This window comes from Apteryx rowi, unplaced genomic scaffold (genome assembly GCF_003343035.1).
Source record: "Apteryx rowi isolate R43461 unplaced genomic scaffold, aptRow1 scaffold_465, whole genome shotgun sequence".
Classification (NCBI taxonomy): domain Eukaryota; kingdom Metazoa; phylum Chordata; class Aves; order Apterygiformes; family Apterygidae; genus Apteryx; species Apteryx rowi.
Window position 1 is genome coordinate 37641 of NW_020450722.1, and position 21695 is coordinate 59335.

Sequence of the window (21695 nt, forward strand, 5' to 3'; positions counted from 1 at the left end):
ATTGAATTTCCTCATTTTCATTATTAACACTGGTATAGCTTTCAGTTGCATGGATGCACTTAAAAATATATTTCTAATGTATCTATCTCAGCTTTGCTGCTTAAGGGCAGGGACTCAACTGATTCCATGTGATGTGTTTATTATGTTAGGCAAGACACAGTTACGCTGAAATGACAGTGGCACTTTTCTTATTCCTTTCACTGTTTTCTTCATTGCCTTTCAGCAATATGTAGACAAACATGTGGTAAAAATATGGAGTGTGTGGCACCCAATATTTGTAAATGCAAGCCTGGTTACTCTGGTTATAACTGTCAGACTGGTAAGTATGGCATTTTGATTTAGTCCATGGTAACTTATATCAGTGAATTCATGATTTGAAAATCACTGTTGATTTTGTGCAGCTCTATGCAGACCTGATTGTAAAAACCGTGGGAAGTGCATTAAGCCAAATGTCTGTGAATGTCTACCAGGATACAGTGGCTCCACTTGTGAGGAAGGTAAATAGGGTATTTTTTTACTTTTGAATCCACAAATACCCAAAGGGTGCTGTAAATGACTTTCATGAGGCTTCATTCTGACAGGGAAGAGTTGTGTTATATTTCACAAAACTCTGAGTAAGATGTTGGCATAAACTCTACCTTTTTAACATCTACCATAAATATTTCTTGTGATCAGATATTCCTAAATTTAATAAGTTACAACAGCAAAGTTTCATTTTTTTCTTTTAAAGCTGTGGCACCATCAATACACTTGATGCTAATCTAAAACTAGTCAAAAGATTCTCTCTCACTCACTTGTGAACAAGGAAATTTTGAATGCTTTTGTCACTTTTCTCCACTTACCGATTCTTCTACTGAAGCCATGCTATTTTCCTGAGGGGAGCAGAAAAGCAAGAGGGAGTCCAAGTCTAGCCTAGTAAGGGGCTGCCGGTTGGCAGAGCTGGGTTGCAGACCCTGTTGTCAGGACTGTTCTTGCAGGGTTGGTTGGTCTAAAGTGATTTTCTGACCGTTTTAACTGTAATTCTGACCATGCCTAACTTCTGAGCTTCTCCAGTGTTTTAGGTGGATTTATGGTGTATGCTTCCTTAAACCTGCATTGTAATAAAGGTCTCAATGAGAGATGAACATACATTTTCCTACTGTATTTCTGATACTGTGTGGCTATGTAAAGACTGGCCAGGGAAATTTTTGCAACAAGTAGAGGCGTGCACCAGTGAATGTGGGTGCCTGTAAGCTAAACATCTCTGAAGAGTGGGAAGATCAGAGCCCTGCTTGGAATCCGGCTCAGATTTCTGCTCTTCAGGATGACCACCACTGTCGCAACTTATGTGTGGTCATTGGAATTTGTCTCTTCTTGCTGTTTATTTTTGTCAAAAGCCATTACATATATCTCTTCATTTTATTTCCAGTTCTTTGCTTGCTTTGTCAGTCATTAACACTTCCCTTTTGCTAAAGCATCACCAATCCATGCATCTTTTTAGAGGTGATTTCTTGAACGACATAATTCTCTATCTGCAGCACATTGTAAACCACCCTGTCAAAATGGAGGCACATGCTTGGCCAGAAATCTCTGCATCTGCCCATACGGTTTTGTGGGACCAAGATGTGATACAAGTAAGCAAAAAAACCTAAGAATACAGAATGTTTCTCCTGATCTTCAGATGTAATAAAACAAATGATGGCTAACATTTCTGATGCACTTTGTCTAATGCTCGCAAATGACAAAATACCCATGTCTCTTTGCAGGGTCCCAGAGCTGGGTTTTAACAAACATTAACTAGATTGCATTTGCACATAACTTTGAAAATATAGCATACTATAAAAATTGCAAATAGTTTATTATTTATCATTTAGTAACATGGAGCCATTGCTGAGTATGAGAGATTACCTTCAGGATAAACACACATGTTTAATGTGTCATTTTGGCTTCTTAAATTCTGTCATATTGAATTGGTTGATTGCAGAGGTACATTCAGAAGTGATCTCAGTAAATAGCAGGTCAGAAAAACAGACATAAAGGAAAAATGAATTCAAAAGCACATTTATGAGGCCTTTTTCTTGGCTTGGCATGAAAAACAGAAAGCTTGTGATCATAGCTGAAAAATTGGAATAGTCTCACATAAATGCTCTTTTGTATATCAAATTCTAGATGCTGCATTTTGGCAATTCCAAATTTTGAGTAGATTTCATATTGGTAACTTATTTGGAGTGTCCAAATTTAGGCATATTGTTTATGTCATTAATCTGAGTGTGTCATTGCATTTGGCCCTGAATTGAAAAGGTCCTTCTGCATTTTCAGTTATTCTCATTTTGATTTCAATTGTGACACAAAAAAAAATTGCTGTTCTTCATTAGGTAGGCCTAAAGATGATGGGATATTGTCCTGAAGAACTAATTCATGATTTTTCACAGCCATGATAGTCTCATGTCTCTCTGTGCATGCAGCTGCRCTCTTCAAAGTGATAAAGAATACCTGAGTTAACCTTTCTGGATTCCATCAAATCCATCACATAATATTAATGTTCCTTTTTTTTTATCTTGGTCTTGAACTTTTGCTTTTCTTAGAATATATTTGAAATTTTCTAGACTTCTAATGCTGGATAAAGCCATGGACAAAACTTGAATAAAAACAGGATAATTACATGGAAAGACCTTTTATATACCTTTACAGTCTGGTGCTAGCTTGTTACAGCTTTGAGACTGGATTAATCTCTTCAGCAATTTCTCTTCAGCTAGGGAAATTTTATGTAATTCCAGTGTTCATAAAGAACTGAAAAATGAATGAAGCATAAAATTGTAACAAATTAATTTTTACTATCTTTTTTTTACATTGTTTTTCCGTGACTTCTTGGACGGTAGTGGTTTGCAACAGACACTGTGAAAATGGTGGTGAATGTCTTACTCCAGATGTCTGCCAGTGTAAACCTGGATGGTATGGACCTACATGCAGTACAGGTAAAATGAGATCCCCATTGTAGACTCTTGCAAGTTCACGTTCCCAGAGGTGTGTAGGTGGGACCTCCCTTAGGTTAAAATTTGGAACCATGTGGCTCAGACAGCAGCTGTGGGTGGCTGCTTACTGCTGTGGAGCCCCCACAAATCCTTCAGTCTCCACATTAGTTCTGCTGCTGGTACCGGTTCTAGAAAGTCCAGTACTGATCCCAGAACTAGATAAAAGATAAAGGTTTTAAGTGAATAGTGTTACCTGCCGCTGTCTTAGATGCTCAATTCCTGTCCTTGCAACAGAAGCAGATATTTTATGGATTTGATTTAATTTGATTGTCATGGCTTCCCATTCTTTCCCTCACACTACTTCTGCAGCGTTTTGTGACCCTGTGTGTCTCAATGGAGGTTCCTGTACTAAGCCAGATGTTTGCCTCTGTCCACATGGATTCTTTGGGGCCCAGTGTCAGAATGGTAATATTTTTTTTCCTCTTAGCTGCTATTATGAGGACATCTGTGGAAAAACATTGTTATCTTAAGACACAAAATTCAGTGTTTTTAAAAATTCCCAACCAAGTCACATACATGAGAGGAGATGCAAAACAGAGATTACATTTCCCTTAGATTTTCTTGCTTTGTATGCATGGTTCAGTCAAAGTCCAGGGAAAAAAGATACTGGAAATTTGCCTTTTTTATCTTCCACTCACTCTCGAGCAGTGTTCAACCACAGCTGCACACTGGTGAGGCCTGTCTAAGCTCCTAGCCAGATATTATGTAGTTTGGTTACTAGTGTCCATGTGCAGTTACCAACCCAGACCCRTTCCCATCTGGTTCTAGATTTACTACTTATATAGGCACCAGTCCACATTAATACAGTTTTTACTAGACAGGTGTTACCGTGCTGAATGTCTATATATGCTAACAGAATTCTGCAGTCTTGTTTCCTAGAGGTGTATGCCAAAGGGGACGCAAAATGCAAGCTACAGTGTTGTTCTCATGATGTTTGTTATTTTTTAGCTGTCTGCAGCCCACCTTGTAAGAATGGTGGTCATTGCATGAGAAACAATGTTTGTGCTTGTCCTGATAGGTACACAGGCAGAAGATGTGAAAAAGGTAAGCTAACATTTCTGAAATTGCTGAAGAGATTAATCCAGTCTCAAAGCTGTAACAAGCTAGCACCAGACTGTAAAGGTATATAAAAGGTCTTTCCATGTAATTATCCTGTTTTTATTCAAGTTTTGTCCATGGCTTTATCCAGCATTAGAAGTCTAGAAAATTTCTTTCCAGGATCTAAAAGTTAACCACTAAATTTTATGTAAATAATTAAATTTATTAAACAGCAAATGCTTTTTGATTTAAGGTGTCTGTGAACCAAGGTGCATGAATGGAGGAAAGTGTGTAGGGCCAAATGTTTGCTCTTGTCCCTCAGGATGGAAAGGAAAAAGGTGTAACACACGTAAGTATGTTATAGTTAAAAGGAGAATCATATCTTAAAATGATATATGGCTAAAGGACAACTCGGTCTACACAAATGATATGAAGCTAGTACCCAAGCTAGTACCAAATATACACACACACTCAAAAATAATGATCTTTTCCCCTCTATAACTTGGCAGAAAAAAAAATAAGGATCGGGAATTAATACCATGCAACTCTCAGGCTAAATTATGAGACTGAAATATCTTTTAAACTCTTACATAGCATATGAAATTTTTGTTTTTTTCTTAATTCTTGTCTAAATAAGAGGCACCTGTATTTCTGTTCCCATACAACTGCAAACAACTGAGTAACAAAATGGAAGCATTTCAATTTGTGCTATAGGACATTATAACCAGATATCAGAAAAAGAGAATTATGGTGAAACACCAGGAGACTGTGGAAACATGGTGGAAAATGTTTGGAATAGAAGATGCAAAGGGCGTAAGTTCTTCAGGAAAGCTAGAAGCAGGATTGTGGTGGTAGCACAGCTGTGGATCACATTGTATGCCAAGGAAGTTAGTGCTAGTGCATAAATAAAACATGGCAGTGTGGACAAAGCACAATCTGCCATGGGTGAAAATCATCATGAGGATGGATAGCAGAAGTACAAAAGATAAAATGTTAGTGTCTCTCATAATATCCCACCCAAGGCTCAGATATCAATATGGCTAGTGAGCTCTCTAATGGCATGGACAAAAAAAGACATTTTTCCCTGTATTACTTTCTGTAATTATTGGAAGTTTTATTGAAAAAACATCACCCATATTGACAGGGCTTAGATATTCTTGGACCTTGTGGAAGAGCAATTTCATCATCAAATAGTCAATTAACTAATAAGGAATAATAGTGCTTTAGATYATGGTTTAGAAAGCAGGCAAGAATGTACATTAAAATGGGTTATAGTAAATAACCTTGGATCAATTCGTGACTTGATTCATATGTATGTTAAATTACGTGACAGACAAAAGAAGAGCAGTTACTAAGCTTTGGATTTTAGAAAGGTAAATAAAAAAAAAAAAAAGCAACTAGTTAGTGATGCTGAATTAATCCAATCTTTTAAGCTTTTACCTGTGATGCATCAAAATACCTCAATGCATAATTTGGCTTTAGGACAAATACTGTCTTATACTTTCCTGTCTTTAATATCCTGTTGATCTTAGACAGGTTTTCAATGAAGAACATGTGATTCTTTTGTATGGAAAGCCCTCAACATCTAGAGGCCATCCTGTAATGTAAATAATAAGTAAAAGTAATCACTTGAGATATAACCAAACTTTGTGATGATATTTGTGCAGCAATCTGTCTTCAGGAATGTAGGAATGGTGGGGAATGTATTGGACTAAGTACATGTCATTGCCCTCCGCAGTGGGAAGGAATCCAGTGTCAAACACGTAAGACTGACATGACCTTTATAATAAACTTTTTGCTGGAACACAATTAAGGATGCTTCAAAAATACATGGTATCTGGGAGTTCTAGATCTTTTAACCCAAATCTGTGTCAAAGGAGATAGGATAAAGAGTTGAGATTCCTGTGTGCCCTTTCTGAAGCCCTCTAGAATATAGAGGTAGTCTGGGACCTTGGCAGTACATAGTGGCTTGCTCTAACAACAGCGTATACTGCTGCAACAGCCCTGAAAGGCCATTGCAATAGCATTGACTAAGAGGATTCTTTGAAAAACACTTTACTTGTGTCCCCTGCTCCTTCTTATTTATGCCCTCAGCATGTCCCCCTAGTAAATCTGCATCTTGGGGGTTGAAGGGAGGCAGTGGTGGGTAAGCATAAGAGCCTCATTGGCTCCACATCACTGTGAATATCCCCTTACACTGAGGGTATTGCCCTGTGAAAATATCTACCAAATTTTCAGTTCCCAGAGTATGTATACAGAGATTGTACCACAGTCAGCCACTTTTCTTTATGGAGTTGTTTTTATGAATAAAGCCACATATCTCTCTGTCTTTTAGCTGTATGCAATCAGAAATGTCTATTTGGAGGCAAGTGTGCGTTGCCTAATGTATGCTCTTGTYGTCCTGGTTATACTGGAGTCCTCTGCGGGAAGAAAATTCAGGTAATTGTAGTGTCAAGGCACACTCATAGGTAGGCACTTTGTGAGTCATTATCTAGTCCACCCTTGTTCCAAGAAGCAGTACCAAATATACCAAACATATTTTTGTCCAATTTTGTCCAGTCTCCAGTTCATAAAATTCCTAAAAGCTAGTCCAGTAGTTCATCAGCTCTGCTACTTAACAAAATTGTTTCTAATACCTGAATTCAATTATTTCTTTTGTTGCAAATTAAACAGATCATCTCTTCTTCTTCCATCAGTAGCAACTGATAACTAACCTCTTCATAACAACCATTATTCTCTTTTCCAGAGTCTGGCCTGATTTTGGGGCAGAGCATCCCACTGCTAACTTTCTCAGCTTGCATCAGGTCAAACTGCTCAGTTATACTGTCACTCACTTCATCTCTGTTTTGTACCACATTTCTTATTTCCAGGAGTAACACTGGGAATAATCTTACTTTTTTTGCATAATAGTGAATGATGACCATTTCTCTGATTTGTCAGAGAAATAATTTGTTTAGTTAAACATTTAGTTACAACTAACTTTCTTTTGTGTAGTCTGAAGTGGGTGGTATTCTACTCTTGCCTGCATCATAGATTTCATTGAAATTCATTAAAATTGCTTCTTAAACTTTATGGTAAAAATGGGCAGAGTCATTAAAGTCTCTCTTTACATTTATTTTTCCTTCCAAGGTACAAAGACATCATGGTTGAAGAAAAGCAAGTATATCAATTAAATTACAATGCTGCATGGACTTACAAGACACTTGAAAAGGGCAAGAGGCAGTTGAAGGCAGTTAGAGAGTTTATTTAAAGAAAATGGATATCCAGAAGCATTCTTTTAAAAAATAGTCATATTACAGACCTGAATTTTTTAAGAGCTTCCATACAACATCTCCTAGTCATTATGTATGTTCTCTAATTTTTTGCTACCTCATGCACAAAAGCCACAGCTGCTGATTCTTCACTGGGCTCACAGATTTGACAAACGTTGATGTAGTCAACTGCATTATGCTCTTTCCTTTGTGGGAGCAAGACTGCGATAGCTGCTGAGTAGCTCTAGGAAAGAAGGAGGCAGCATGTCATCACTTGTGAATGGCACCTTCTGTTTTTAAGCATTGCCTACATAGACATTCTTTGGCTGCATACAGAAGGAAAAGCAGAACTATTCTTGCTTCTCTTTGTCTTGGATTTGCATCAGTCTGTGTTGTAACAACTAGCTAGCAGTGAGGAGGAAGAGGAGAATTTAAAACAACACTTGGGTACAAACAACACAGGCAAGGCCACATATCTCATTAACAGTCACAACCAGATACAGACTAATTCTAGTTTATCCATGGCAAGCCTTTGTAGCCAGTAGCCAGATTCTGACACTTTTCAACTTTGCCATTGCTTACACTCACAAAGCTGAGCAACCAGCTACTGAATGTTTTCTGTGTCTGTAAGAACATCTTTTTTATCCCACTACTTTGAAATGGCATTTGGAAAGGTTGAGGAAACTTAGTTCCCGAGTCTCTCAGAGAAATTTGACAGTGGTTAGCCAGAGAGGTCCCATGCTGAATCCTGAAATAAGAATTAATAGGAGGAATTTTGCTGTGTATCATGCTGTGTTAGATCAAATTAGACAAGTCACTGTGAAAACATCATACACAAGTTCTTCCTTCCATTACTTATTGCTCCAACCAATTGTTAGCAGCTACCAGCAGCCAGATTGTTTCTGAAGTTCCTGCTGAGGACTGTCTTCTTCCCTTACCCTGGAGGTGCGAAAGCCATTTCAGTTCCTGCAGCAACCAACTGAGCCTCCATTAATAGATACACACTTCCCTTTAGCTAAGCCATTTGAGTTCACAGGTTTGTGTTTTATTCCTGAGCAATACCCAATTTACATACACGCACACACATCAAGCTAATTTTGCCATTTACTGCCACTGTGGGACGCCTGCTGCCAAATCTAGGCTCTGAGCCTAGATTTCTCTTCACCTTGATAGTCGTCATAAATCATTTTGCGAGGTTGGCGTTTTCAGAGCTCAGCATCATTCTAGAATAATACCTGCTTGAGTTTAAGTGTCTGAGAGGTGTGTTTCAAAAATATTTTCAATTTCCCACTTGCATTTTAAGTTTCAGGTGAGCCAGTGTTTCAGTAGGTTGTTGGGGTTTTTTTAATCCAGCAGCATCCCAGACCTGCTGGGTACTGTTCTTCTAGTATTTAAAATCTACTCCACTGAACTCACGGAGATCTCTATGAACAAAAGCTGACTGCTCCTCTGATGACCAGGGGTAGCTGTTGGAACTGATGCCTCATGATGATGCCTTGAATACACAATCACAGGGTCCAGAAGATGTTTCCAAAACGTAGACCCATCAATATTACACAAGCTCATCTTCTACTAATCCTAGTCCAAGTGGCATTTAGTTACAGGGATGTTATACTAAGTAGAGATGTGATAGCTGCTAGGAACATCGTTAATAGTATTTTGACTAATGAGTTTGTGCAGCCCTCCACTCACAAACTGAGTGAATCTGTATGCCTTCCGAGGACTTCAGGCTGAATAAAAGATTTTTTTTTAATCATAACTTTTAGTATTTCTTATTTATTCCCAGTGTTTCTAAAGGCAACAATTTTTTTTCTATTTTTCCAAATGCAAGCTGTGCAAAAACACATCCAGAGTTTTGGTAGACTAGTTAAAACTTAAGTGCTCAGTGAGAAGCTGTGTTCCAGTGAGCACAACATGAAGCAGAAAAATTACTAGTACATGCATAAAGACAAACACTTCAAAACTGCCTGGTAATTATGTGATTACTTGAAACTATTTTGTTACTAGGTTGTCCGTCACACACATGAAATAGAATCTGTTTATTGTAATTACAAAGCACATTCCTACAACACTACAACAAGTAAAATTGCTCAGTTGTAAGAAGTGTTTAGTCAGACAGGAGAGGCACATGGAGATTTTGTGTGCGCAGGTTAACAAAGTTGTTCTAAAATTGCACAATGCAATCTGAAATTAGGCCAAAAAGTTTGGGGTTTTTGGGGGGCAGAGGCGAGGGGAGCATATTGCAGGAGTTGCTGCAGTTCCAGTCTGCTGGAGTGAAGGATAATTTGTGCCAAACTAAAGATCTTACAGTGATTCTTAGCTCAATAGACAGGTTGTAGCAACAGGAAAGTGTTTGTAGAAGTAAATCCTTGCTGGTTGGTGTAAGTCAAGGTCTCTCCATCAGTAACAATGGATCTGAGGTCAAATGCTATAAACTGGTAGCTAGAGAAAAAGAGGAAAGCAAGCAGGAGCTAAAATAAATTAATAAGGCATGCACAAATACTGGTATTCTTCACCAAATTTTCTTACATGATTTCCTTAAATTTAAAATTGTGATCTGGAAGATACAGTACATCGCACACTCTTTATCTGGTTGCACTAAAATTGCTCTGCAGGCCAGCAGTAATTCACCATGTAAGTACAGACTGGATTTTGCCTGTGATCTTGAAAAGATTTTTAAAATACAGTATAATGAATGTTTGCTGATGAAGGGAGTGACTTGTATCACAGAAAATACTACAAACCTTAGCAAGGACTTAATTTACTACATCTGTACCCACATTAGGCAATATTTTTAAATGAGTGGACCACATGTGAAAGGCTCTTTCATTTTACAAAAGTTAATAATATATTCTCATAGATTAGAACAGAAAGTGAGTTAGTATTTCCATTTGGCAAAAGCGAACCGTTGAAGAAGGACCAGTGCAAACCCTAAAGTAAATCAGTATAAAAACTTAAGCTACTTGAAAATTAGATTTATCTATTCCATTACTTGGCCCGAATGGGAAAATCCAAAGTTTAAATTCTCAATAAAAACATTAACATTAGGGTACATAGGTACAAAGCCAAACATATAGGTTAGAAAGCATCATTAATGACCAAACATGTTTGTTCTATTTCTTATGTACCAAGGTATCACATGGCATTGTTGTTGGTTTATTTTACTCAATTACCAACCACRGCTCAGTTTAGAAAAAATTATTAAAGGGTTTGTCAATAAAGGTTATCTTGCAGATAAAACAATTAACTCCATTCTTGCTACAGCCACTGACAGTGGAAGAGAAAACAAATGGTAAAATGCACATGTAAGAAGATTAAAAAGAAGAAACACTTCTCACCCCACACTCCAAAAAGACAGAATATCAAAAACACCACCAGCACACTTCCTCTGCAATTTTTCTGTCATTTTTAGTGAATATCAGAGCATTTGTATAAGTTGTTACCATTAGTTCTAATAAATAGGGATGTACTCTGTTCTGTATCATTTTTCTTGCCATATCTCAAAAAAGTTTGAGCTGTATGTGTAACTGTCTTTTCACAGGAAGATACATCTAGTTCCAAACATCACATGCTGAAACTACTAAGCATGTTCAGTCTTCTAGGGAGCAGGAACAATAAAAAGAAACTTATTCTGAGAAACAAAAGAAAATGAATACTGACAACTCTTTTAATAGATATTTGTGGAACTGGAAAAACAATCATTTGGGGACAGGGACTGTCATTTATAATACACTCTGATTCTGTTCTACCTTGAACTACTAGAAAATTCATTTTTAAATCCACTCAAAATATTGTAGAGATTTTAAATAATTATTTTTCTTACAAAAAAAAAAGCTTCAGCCAGTAGATGGTGCTATATTCAAGCAGTATTTCTAAAATCTGTCATCACATTCTGTGTTCCATCAAATTGCTGCTTACTTCACTTTAATTTTTCACTTGCTGTTTCTAAACACTGAACTATTTAAATCAGCATTTTCTGTGGCCTGATCAGAAATACCAATTACAGGTCTCTCTCGCTCACTGTTCCTGCTCTCATACTTCTAACAATGCTATTATCTCTTTCAGGCTTCTAATCACTGCTATTGTCACTTTTGGCTTTGAAAACTCAGTCGTCTCAGGAACAACGCTGAGATATTACGCCTCTTCATATTTACTTACTTTTGTTCATTTATTCTGAAATCTTGGGTCCGATGCAATTAAGAAACTTTGTCATTCACTTCCCTGCAACCAGTATTTCACCTAAGGTAGTCAATGTAACTCCTGAATTTCTAAATTATGTCCTGATCTCTGTAGTGAGCTGTGATACAGACACAGAATTTCATCACCATAAAGCCTACTCCAGAACTATTGATGAAACGATCTTGTTTCTTGCATCAAAACCACATTTTTCACCAGAATGTCTGAAACGTCTAATGTATCATAGCAAAAGCAGCACAAAAAAATACACTCCTCTTACTCTCTCCCCTATCCCTGGCAACAAAGCCTACAGAAGACACATCCATGACAGGTTTCATCCTAACTAAATGCAGCAGCCTTCCAAGCAAGGGCAGAAGAAGGTTTCTCAGTTACACAGCAATTGCTTCACAATGGAGAAYAGGAATCTTATAGAAAATACGGTATAATCTAGTACAATATAGTACAGCTTTCTTTTGCCCTTAGCATGCTTGGCTTCTCCTCATTTAGCAAAGGAACTGTTGAGGACCAGCTCTGCAAATGTTTTCCTGTTCCCAAATATTGAATAGGGAGCTTAAAAACTGAACCAAAACCAGTGATTTCTACAGGAGAATTAGGATCGGTTAATTTCTGCCATGCTGAAATTAAATCATTTTTGCAGATCTACTCCCGAGCCTCCACTTCCTATTTCAACAAGCTTCCATTTAGCTAAAATCTAGCTTTTTATACCTAGGTTCTTGATTTCAGATAGCTCTATCACCTAACACTGTACTTACAGAAACAGAATATTCTCGCCTTTAGAGAAATTTGGTAGAGAATACTCCATTTCATTTGTTTCTGCTCAATGCTTGGTAGCACTTAATCTCTGGAGAAACATCTCCACATCAGCCAAGCTCTGCATGTGAAAGCTACATGTTCTGGTAACGTAGTTTATTCATAGATACAAAAGATCAGAATAACACATACCAAAATTCTCCTACTGAACATTACAGTTTCACCTACAAGACAATGAAAATCTCTCAAAAAATTGATCTGGGCAACATTTAGAAAGTTGACTGGTTCAAATTGGATGTTTTGGCAAAATCTTCCTCAAGTTGTAGCCTTCAATGAACACAGGAGCCTTGGTCAGATCTGCAGCCCACTCAGAAGGCTGCAAAACCCAAATGAGGTCTAACTGTAACATGTTCAGAAGGCAAGCCTGAGCATCCTCCACAGAGGTGATTCATGATAGACACAGGCTTTTCTTTACTGCCAGTCTGCAGCCTCCCATTATATTGCTACTGCAAAGACATTCCTTGAAAAGGAATGGATCATCAATGTCTGCATCTCTGGAAGGGGGCTAAACACATTTCCCTATCTTATAGGGATAAGAAAAAGAAATAAATTGGAAGTTGAGAGATGATCAGATACTACGATAGTAAAAGTAGTCAAGATAAGGACTCATTTAGATATCACTATGGATTAAGCTTTTAGAAGGTAAGAGTGGAACTGTCTGAACAAGTATGTTATAAGGCATAACTGATCAAGATCCAAATCTGATTAAAAGGGGTGGGGGAAGAAGCGTACACAAAGCGATAACCCGGATCTTTTAATAAGATGCTTTGCAGTTTGCTAATGTTCCAGAAAGATGCAAACTCTGCAAGTTTATTCTTGCAACTGTGTAATCTTACTGAAGGTAAGTAAYACTTGAACTAACACCCACTTCTGATGATTTGAATTAAGGGCGTTTTTTTCATGTGTTTTTAAAAAACGCATCGTTAATATATGAAGATAATTCTGACCGGGGGGGGGGGGAAATCAGACAAAAGAATACAGATCCATTCTGAAGTATTTTATTCAAAGAGCAAATTTTACTTCAAGGTCAGCTGTATCAACCATGACATAAAATACTTCTGCTTATGAAGAAAAATGAAAACAAAAGAAAACCTGTGCAATACACTATATACACAGGGGTACTTGGATACTCACAACAACTTTGTTACAATATGGAATAATTTTCTTTCATACAAAAGAGCATTTATTTAATCTACGTGAAACAAAAATATATCTGAAATCAGTTAGCATGTTAAGTCCCCCAACCCCTATCCCGCCTCCAATCTCGCACTGGACGTCATCTCTATACCAAGAGTTACATGAAGAAAATGCAGCTTATCTTTGCTGAGGCCATTTCATTCCTTCCTCTTCTTTGTACACTGTAGACCAGAATACGGCAACCGACATCTGCACACATTTGGAGCTATGCATTTTCCTCCATGTTGACAAGGTAGTTTACACACAGCTGAAATGAGACACCAGATACATACTGTGTCTTCCACACAACACAGGATCATTTTTCTTCTTTGTCTCTCTGTACAAGCAGAATTGTTCCCCAGTGACAGCACCGGGACAGTATAAATAAAAGGATAATGGAAGAACTGAAAAGCAATACCTCTCAATTTATGGTCTCATGGCCTTCACTGGAATACAGTGACAGTATGTCTAGTCTTATTTATGCTCCATTCTCCTTTTAAAATACTATCATTTCTGTTGTTCTTTAAGGGACAGACTATTTTTGAGATGGATGCCACCATGGTAGTGAGGGAAAATAAAAATCCCTGTAGAAACTTTTTCAAGGCAGTTCTTGGATTTAGGCATCCAGGGGGAAACAGTTACTACGCACTCACTAGCTGCTGCTTATGCATTGCCTTTCTGTCCCCCACTGCCAAAGAAGAGTGGCAGAGGGGCACGGAGCAGGCAGAGCCTTAGCTCTCCACTAGCTACACACCAGTTAACATAACAAGCGAGGGGCTGCAATTTGCTTATGAGATCTGCGTGGAGAGAGGTCAAACTGAATAAAGATCTAGTTAGTTCAGACACAATGATTATTTTAACAGTAGGGACCTGAACACTAACGCTATTGATGGTGCAGGGAAGGGAACTCTGCAGTCCAAACATTTGGTGTACCAAATATCTCTACAGCTCCCACGCTCATCTTTGAATATCACCCTCTATCTCAGTACATGGAAGAGTACAAAGGATAAGCATTTTCCTGATGCAAACGGGAACATTAAAGCATTTATTTGTTGATGGTTGCTTGACAATAATATGCAGAAAAACTAATGCAGTTGATTTGGATTCCCAAGACCATGCCAATGATATTTCAAATGCAGAGGACTTAATCCAGATACCTTGTACCCTGTTCAAAGGCAATGTTTAAATCAGAGTTCTCTTGGTCTCCAAGGAGGAAACAAAAAGCCTTCCTTCTGCTAGTCTCAGGAATGCCTTTAGYATCAGGTCAGTGTTGTTACAGGACACACAGGGCTGCAATCTGAGAAAGCAGCAGCTCTGGGTGGATTAAAGTTTTTATAAACTTCATCTGCCTTTGTGAATCATTGCTTGGGAAATGCAAATGGCTGTTTGGCAGGAATGTCTAATGTACTAATTCTGGTTACAGACAGCTTTCTTCTAGTCTTTTAAGAGCACCAGGAATTGATTCTCCCACACTACCTTCAACATGAGAAGGGAGCTTGTCTTCCATGTCCATAACATTTAATGAAGCTTCTAACCAGCATCAGTAGCGCAAGTTTTTTTTTTAACAGCCATTTTTAGTTCTTTACACTGGGGTCTTGGTTTATAGAAGATATTTCAGACTCACAAAAGATACCTTATAATGAATTTGGTGATAACCAAAACTCGGATCTGCAACAGTGATTTGAAGTGGAGAAGTTCTATCTTTCTGACCAAATTGACAAGCTATGTTCTCCTTACACACATATTTAGGGCCCTCAGTATGCAGAAGCAGCTCTCATGTACTTTCTAAGATACCACCCTAGCAGCTTTGTTAGGGCCTGAAGATTTGAAAACTATGCTGGTAATTCAAACAAGTACAGAAAGTGATACAAGAAAAAATGTCAGAAGTCATTTACCTAAATGACATGCTCCACCGATCCATCCAGCTGGACAGCTACAAATCCCAGGAGCCACACAAGCTCCATTATTCCGACAACCCTGAGGACAAATTGCTAGAAGGAAAGCATGGATAAACCAGGAGGATTTATAAATCTGACATAAAAGAATCCTGACAGAACAAAATATTCAGGATGATACAAACCAAAATGGAAGAACACTCAATCCCTGCCCCCCGCCCCTCCCCCCCAGGCCAGATACTCAACTGGTATAACACTAAAAGCATTTCCAGGACCGTGAAATATAAATTTAAAAAATATGCTAAGAAATTTGGTTTAAATCTTAACAGATATGTGCACAGATATGATACTTTTTTATCTGCATATTTACCAGTAGCACAGGTCCTCTATTCCTACAGTAATATAATGACATTTCTATAGTTATTAGCTCGTTAATTCTTTTAAAATACCTGTTATTGCAGTTATACTTCTTAATCAACGTAAAGCATTTTCATTATTTAAATATACAATGCACTGTGTATTTCTATTTTATCATCCTTACACCAAAGTAATACAGACATTTTAACTGGGAGAAGAGTTTCTTCAAACTTTTCTCCTGGAAGACAGGCAGGGCTTAGCTTGGTTTAGTGATTTGTATTTTGCTTTTTTACACACATTGCACGAGTAAGAATTTTGTTCTTCAGAACGCAGTGAAAAAAACTGAGACAATTCCAGTAATTTATCTGGCAAATTATTTCTGTTTCCACTGATCTCTCATGAGGCTACCATCTGGACTTGTTTACAGGCCATAGGCATGGTCAGCATTTAAGTTACCTGTGGTACAAAGTGTGTGAATTTAGACACCCACCTTCTTGGCATCTTGATCCTGTCCAGCCAGAAGCACAAAGGCACTTCACAACTCCATTGACAGAGATGCATTCCCCACCATTTTGACAGCCTCCTTCACAGCTTACTGTAAAAGAACAGCATAYGTAGTACACTTCAGGAACAGCACAAAAGTGTAAATAATTATCTTTAAATAGCTTGTCTACCATCAACTACTTATTTTATTGCATCCGCAAAGAATACAATTTCAATTATTCAGAGTAAGGCATAGTTCCATAAGGAGAGAGTGAAGRTGACAGAACCATGTCTCTAAAATACTGGCTCAAAATGCACTTAAAATTAAATGTGTGCTTAAGAGCTTGGTGAGCATTTAGCTCACAAGTACCAAACATGGTTATTGCTACAGCACAAAAAAAAAGAAAAAAAAGAAAATGTGAACCAATTGCTCATAAGCCATGCTACTGTAACTGCTAAAATGCATATTTTTACCAATCTTGCCAAATCACAGCTGGTAAGTATTTAACACATGGCTGAGGATTCACATCTTTCCTTACCTCACAGTAACCATGCATAACATGAGGAAGAGAAGGGGATATTATTTTGGCAAATGAACCTACTATTAGAACCCAGCCAAGTGGTGCTTTTCAAAGGCAAACTGTCTAAGTCAGCCTCCTCACTCCAGAATTGTTCTATGCCTTAAAGCCCTGAAGGCCTCATTAATGAAGCATTATTTATGCTAGACATGTGACTGGCACTGAACGTGGTGTGCACCGTCTTTGAAATATGGCATAACCACTGTTCTATACAATCAAATGCATCCTTTCACAAGCATGAATGTTAATGTACATGACAGATCCACTTTCTGGAAGAGAAACAACTATCCTTTATTATAATGACAGACAATTGAGATGTCGGCTTGATACTTGGGAGATCAAAGTCCAAATCTCTACTGTAACACAAGTTTCCAGCATGACTTCAGATAACAGATTTATGGCACAAGCTGAATGCACATGGACACCTGAGTAGACTCTAGGATAGCCAGAAAAAGTGTGTTGCTAAATCTGGGCTATTTTACTTCTCTTGACAACCAGCATGAACACTGATGCACAACTTCTTCAGAGTAGTTTATGTACTTCTTTATATGACAGTATAAGTTGATGTATTTAAAAGCACACTGCACTACACATCAAGTTCGCACCTCCAGGCTCCATATGCCACAGTACCCCACCTGAAGGGTAGACACAACCTTACATGGATAGCATTATAACAAATACACCTAGCACATGTGCTCAGATGCCAATCCGAGTCTGCACTACAGCATTACCATAGACTGAATCTTCATTTTGCTCTTCCTATTCAAACGGTACCTCTCACCTTGTTTCTGATTTGGACTCTTCTTAGAAGGTCAAGTTCCCCCTTATATAGAGGGCCCAACAATCTACATCAGATTTTCCCCTCAAACTATTTTAATTTTAATTAATTTTATTAATTAATTTAATTAAATTATTTTTTTTAATTCCTCTTTTATCCTAGAACTCAAGAGTTATCATCAGTAGTCTGTTCAGTTAATAACAATGTTAAAGGTTTTCTTGGATTATTTTTTCCAATCCATATATATCTACAATAGGCTTCACATAAACATAAAAAATTGGTCTTTTTTTTACTTCCCATCTTCATCCTCTCTCATTAACTATCAGCATACATTTCAATTTGCAACGTAGTTTGCCTTAATATTACCATTCTTACAGCTACTACAGCTAAACAGCATTTAAACTACAGAAAATTTACATAACACATAGTTGCCTTTTCCAGGGGATTATATTCTCTCAAATGTTCACAGCAAACTTCAGTTCCTATATTCCATCCCATCCTCCTGCAAGCATGTAGATCCTCCAGGCCATGAATCTTCTGACAGTAAGATCAGAGGTCAAAGGAATTACAGTCATTATTCCAAGGGGCATTAGATCATAAACTTGAAGAGTCCCAAATATTTATTTTGTCTGTTTTCAAACTTGCTGTTTTTTCTAACCTATCACTTGTTTGGGTTTCACTCACCTTTATGACAGTATCTACCCCCATAGCCAGGTGGACATCTGCATTTTCCAGGTCTGAGACACTCCCCATCATTTTTGCATTTTGGATAACAAGTTGCTGTAAAACAGATAACAAAGCAAGCTAGGGTAACTATTGGTGAAGCTCACCAAAACTATTTTTTAACTACATATGATATGTGTATTATTTTAGTCTCTTTGAATACTGTTTGTCAACATACTTGCCACAAGATGATTGTCCTGCCATCCCACATTGTAAAACAGGTGGAAGAGTTTCCCTACATAGACAGCACTCCACCATTTTAAGATTTTAAACGTTCAAACTAGGGTAGATTAAAAAGGAACACAGCTGGACTGCCAAAGGAGCTTTTGATAATTTAAGACAAGAAATGGCAAAATGCAGGTGAGAAAAGCAGTTATAAGAAGAAAAGACAAAAAAAATTCTATGACTTCAGTGGCAACTTCTGATTCTTAAGATATATTATCAAACTTAACTCTTTATTGGATTCCTACATCCCTCTCCAGACATAAAACTACATCCTCATTTCCTCATCTCTTCTCTAAATCTCCCTAAAAATACATCAGTGTTTCTTTCTTCTCCGTTCTCTATATTTGCTCAACTGGCCTCTCAGAGGGCCTTTCTAAAATGTACAATGTTTGTTTAGAAATAATCTAAGATAAATGTAACTTTTATTATAACCATACTTATCTGTGAGGACAAAAGGATCTATATTCTTCATGGATTATACAGCTCTTTCATTGCTGACAGCTTAGACATGCTGCATAAGGCACAAATAAAAGGCTCCATTTTGCAAAATTCTGGGTAAAGCTGATTAGATTGCAAATAAGTTATCTAACATATAGCCCTCCTTGCTACTCAAAAATCATTCCTGAATCAGTCCTGGTTTCTGAGAAAACTAATTTATTCACAGGAGCTCTCAGTTTAAGAGAAGTTCTGTTTCTGTGTGATTTCACAGTTTTATAAGTTTTTACTTATTTATGCTAAAAATTATCAATATGGCGGTGCTACCGGAATACTGATACTCTGTATGGAAAAAGAGAGCAGCTCTAGCTTGGAAACCTAACAGTTAAATTTGACACCACTTGCATGAAGAAAGTACAGCAAATGGGAAGCACTGGAGTGAAACAGGAAAGAAAATTAGAGAATAGCCATGAGATCCCAAAAGGTTAGCTGTGTGCATTATGCACTGCTGGGATCCTAACAATGTTATAGCCCTTTTTAAAAAAAAAAGAAATACATAGCATCCGCTTTTCTCAACTGCTGAGTCCAATTATTACCATTTGGTTAGTTTCCTATGCAAAAGGCAGATTTATAGGAGACAACTGAAGAAAGACTTTTTATAAGGCAAACACCTTTTAAAATACAGGGATTCCAATGAGGGGGCGGGGGGGGGAAAGAGAGATAATGAAAGAATTAAATGTTGTCCTGAAATCCAAAGTCTACAAACTGCACTTCCTTTTCTTATGCCCATTTTACTCTTTGTCAAAATATCTGCAACACCTCCCAGACTTAAGAGTAAGCAAGACTGCGTCTCCAGCGAATGGGAGGAATCTGATCTGCAACTTCACAGCACAAACATGCCAACATTCATCTCGCTCTAATAAAGCTTACGCTGAAACACCCTGAAGTATTTTACAACACACCTGTGTCCAGAGCTCTCCTTGGATTGCTCATGGGCAGAACAGTACAGTTCACCTGAACTACTACACACTTGACGCACACATGTCATTGCGACCCCATTTTGAGCAACAAGACAAAGCAGGAAAAACTCTTTCCTGAGTAACTCAATTAGACAGAATTAGTCATAGGAAAAAAGTCTCCTCCAACTCTTTCCCTCAGTTATATTCATGTTTTGCAATCCCAGAAATGGTGGCAATAGAAGCAAAGTTCTTTCTGTCCAAAAGCTCTACTGACCATATTATTAGATCCATTTAGCTTCCAACCACAAATTTAAAGAAGTGTGAAGATCATCTACTTAAAATCAAAACAATTTTTTTTTCCAAACTGCCTGTGACTGTAGTGAAGTTCACTTCATTCTTTTTAAATTACAGAACAGATGTTCCGCTTTCACTCTCAGCCTTCTAAACAGCCAGAAAACGCTAGAGACATCACAAGCTCTTTTTTCTCACTATTTCAAGACTACAATGCTTCAGGTAAAAACCACCGCACAAAACAAAAACACCCTCACACACAGTTATACAAACACGTTCCACCCTTCATCTGTATGGCGAATTTTGTGTCAGAGAGGGGGAAAAAAGGTTAACTTATCTAATGACTCTTCTGGACAGAACAAGAGATGAAGGGTTTCATTTATCCAAATTTTTTTCTGCATTGATGACATTATCAGAGAAAGCCTTCATCGGCTTCCTTAACAAAACCAAGCAGTACTGATCCAAGGGAAGAGGTGTGTGAAGAACAGCCTAGTTACCTCTCTAGTTCATGAGCGGATCTGCATCTCTGAAGATCTTTCACATCTCCTCCAACCCCCCAAAAGTCTAGAATTCAACAGTTGTTTGGAACAGGGGATGCTGTATAATTATCCTCCCCCACTATGCAAAACATTACCATACATCATTGGCCACCGCATGCGGTCAAGCCTTAGCTTCTAAATAAAAAAACACTCCACGAACGATTAAGGTACTGAATTAAGTTTTCAGAGCCCATTTTGAAGTTCAAAGAAATCTTGTTTTAGATGAAGTATATTGTGAATTAGAACAAATACTGTACGAATTATATTACCTCATCATACAGTACGGGATATAAGGCAAAAGAATTTCTCCAGATACTGAGTGATCTTTAGCAATTATTAGCCACAGTGCTSTATAGTCAAATTTTGAAGAAATGACTTAGAAATCTGGTGTGCTAAACAGGATTTATATTAAAATTCTTCTCCACAAATCTTACTTTCACGTACAGGATGTCATTTTCAAAAACAGGCAGTCCCCCCTGGGAAATCAATAGCAGGCTTTCCAATTCACCCGAGCTTTTACGCCTCCTGCCAGGAGAGCGGGACGTACAAATGGTTATATGGGCCGCTGTAACATCTAGGAAGCAAATGCCCCTATTTTTCACAAGCATGAAATACTGTGAACAAACGCGGGATGCAGCAAATAACCTCCCCTCCCCGCACAGTTTTGATCTGTTCATTAGTACCATTCCCCCTAATCCCGTCCAGAAATATCCGTGAAGGATCCCGAGGCCTGAAAAGCAGGGGAGCCTCTAAAAGCATGTGCCGCCCCGACCCGGACCCCGGCTGCGCCCGCGCCCGGCGCCCGGGGGCCGTTACCGTGCTGGCAGCGCTCGCCCTCGTAGCCCTTGGAGCAGAGGCAGGTGCCGTTGCCGACGCAGAGGCCGCCGTGCTGGCAGCGGGGGCTGCAGGCCGCCGGCGGGGCGAGGCCGAGGGGCCGGGCGCCGCCGCG

At 38.2% G+C, this 21695-nt stretch overlaps 2 protein-coding genes across 2 annotated transcripts in view; one reads left to right on the plus strand and one right to left on the minus strand.

Annotated features, from left to right (window-relative positions):
* Nucleotides 1–7199, plus strand: part of VWDE (von Willebrand factor D and EGF domains) — a 34768-nt gene extending 27569 nt beyond the window's left edge. The window contains 10 exon segments of the mRNA XM_026077885.1: nucleotides 224–319; nucleotides 402–497; nucleotides 1518–1613; nucleotides 2859–2954; nucleotides 3321–3416; nucleotides 3960–4055; nucleotides 4303–4398; nucleotides 5717–5812; nucleotides 6385–6488; nucleotides 7179–7199. Coding sequence (XP_025933670.1) covers nucleotides 224–319; nucleotides 402–497; nucleotides 1518–1613; nucleotides 2859–2954; nucleotides 3321–3416; nucleotides 3960–4055; nucleotides 4303–4398; nucleotides 5717–5812; nucleotides 6385–6488; nucleotides 7179–7199 — 893 coding nt within the window.
* A 6090-nt stretch (nucleotides 7200–13289) lies between these two features.
* Nucleotides 13290–21695, minus strand: part of LOC112971939 (von Willebrand factor D and EGF domain-containing protein-like) — a 30276-nt gene continuing 21870 nt past the window's right edge. Inside the window, exons 3-6 of the mRNA XM_026077870.1 lie at nucleotides 18259–18354; nucleotides 16226–16330; nucleotides 15379–15474; nucleotides 13290–13751 (exon numbers count right to left, since the gene is read on the minus strand). Of these exons, the coding sequence (XP_025933655.1) occupies nucleotides 13642–13751; nucleotides 15379–15474; nucleotides 16226–16330; nucleotides 18259–18354 (407 nt within the window). The 3' untranslated portion in view covers nucleotides 13290–13641. The remainder of the gene's footprint in view (nucleotides 13752–15378; nucleotides 15475–16225; nucleotides 16331–18258; nucleotides 18355–21695) is intronic.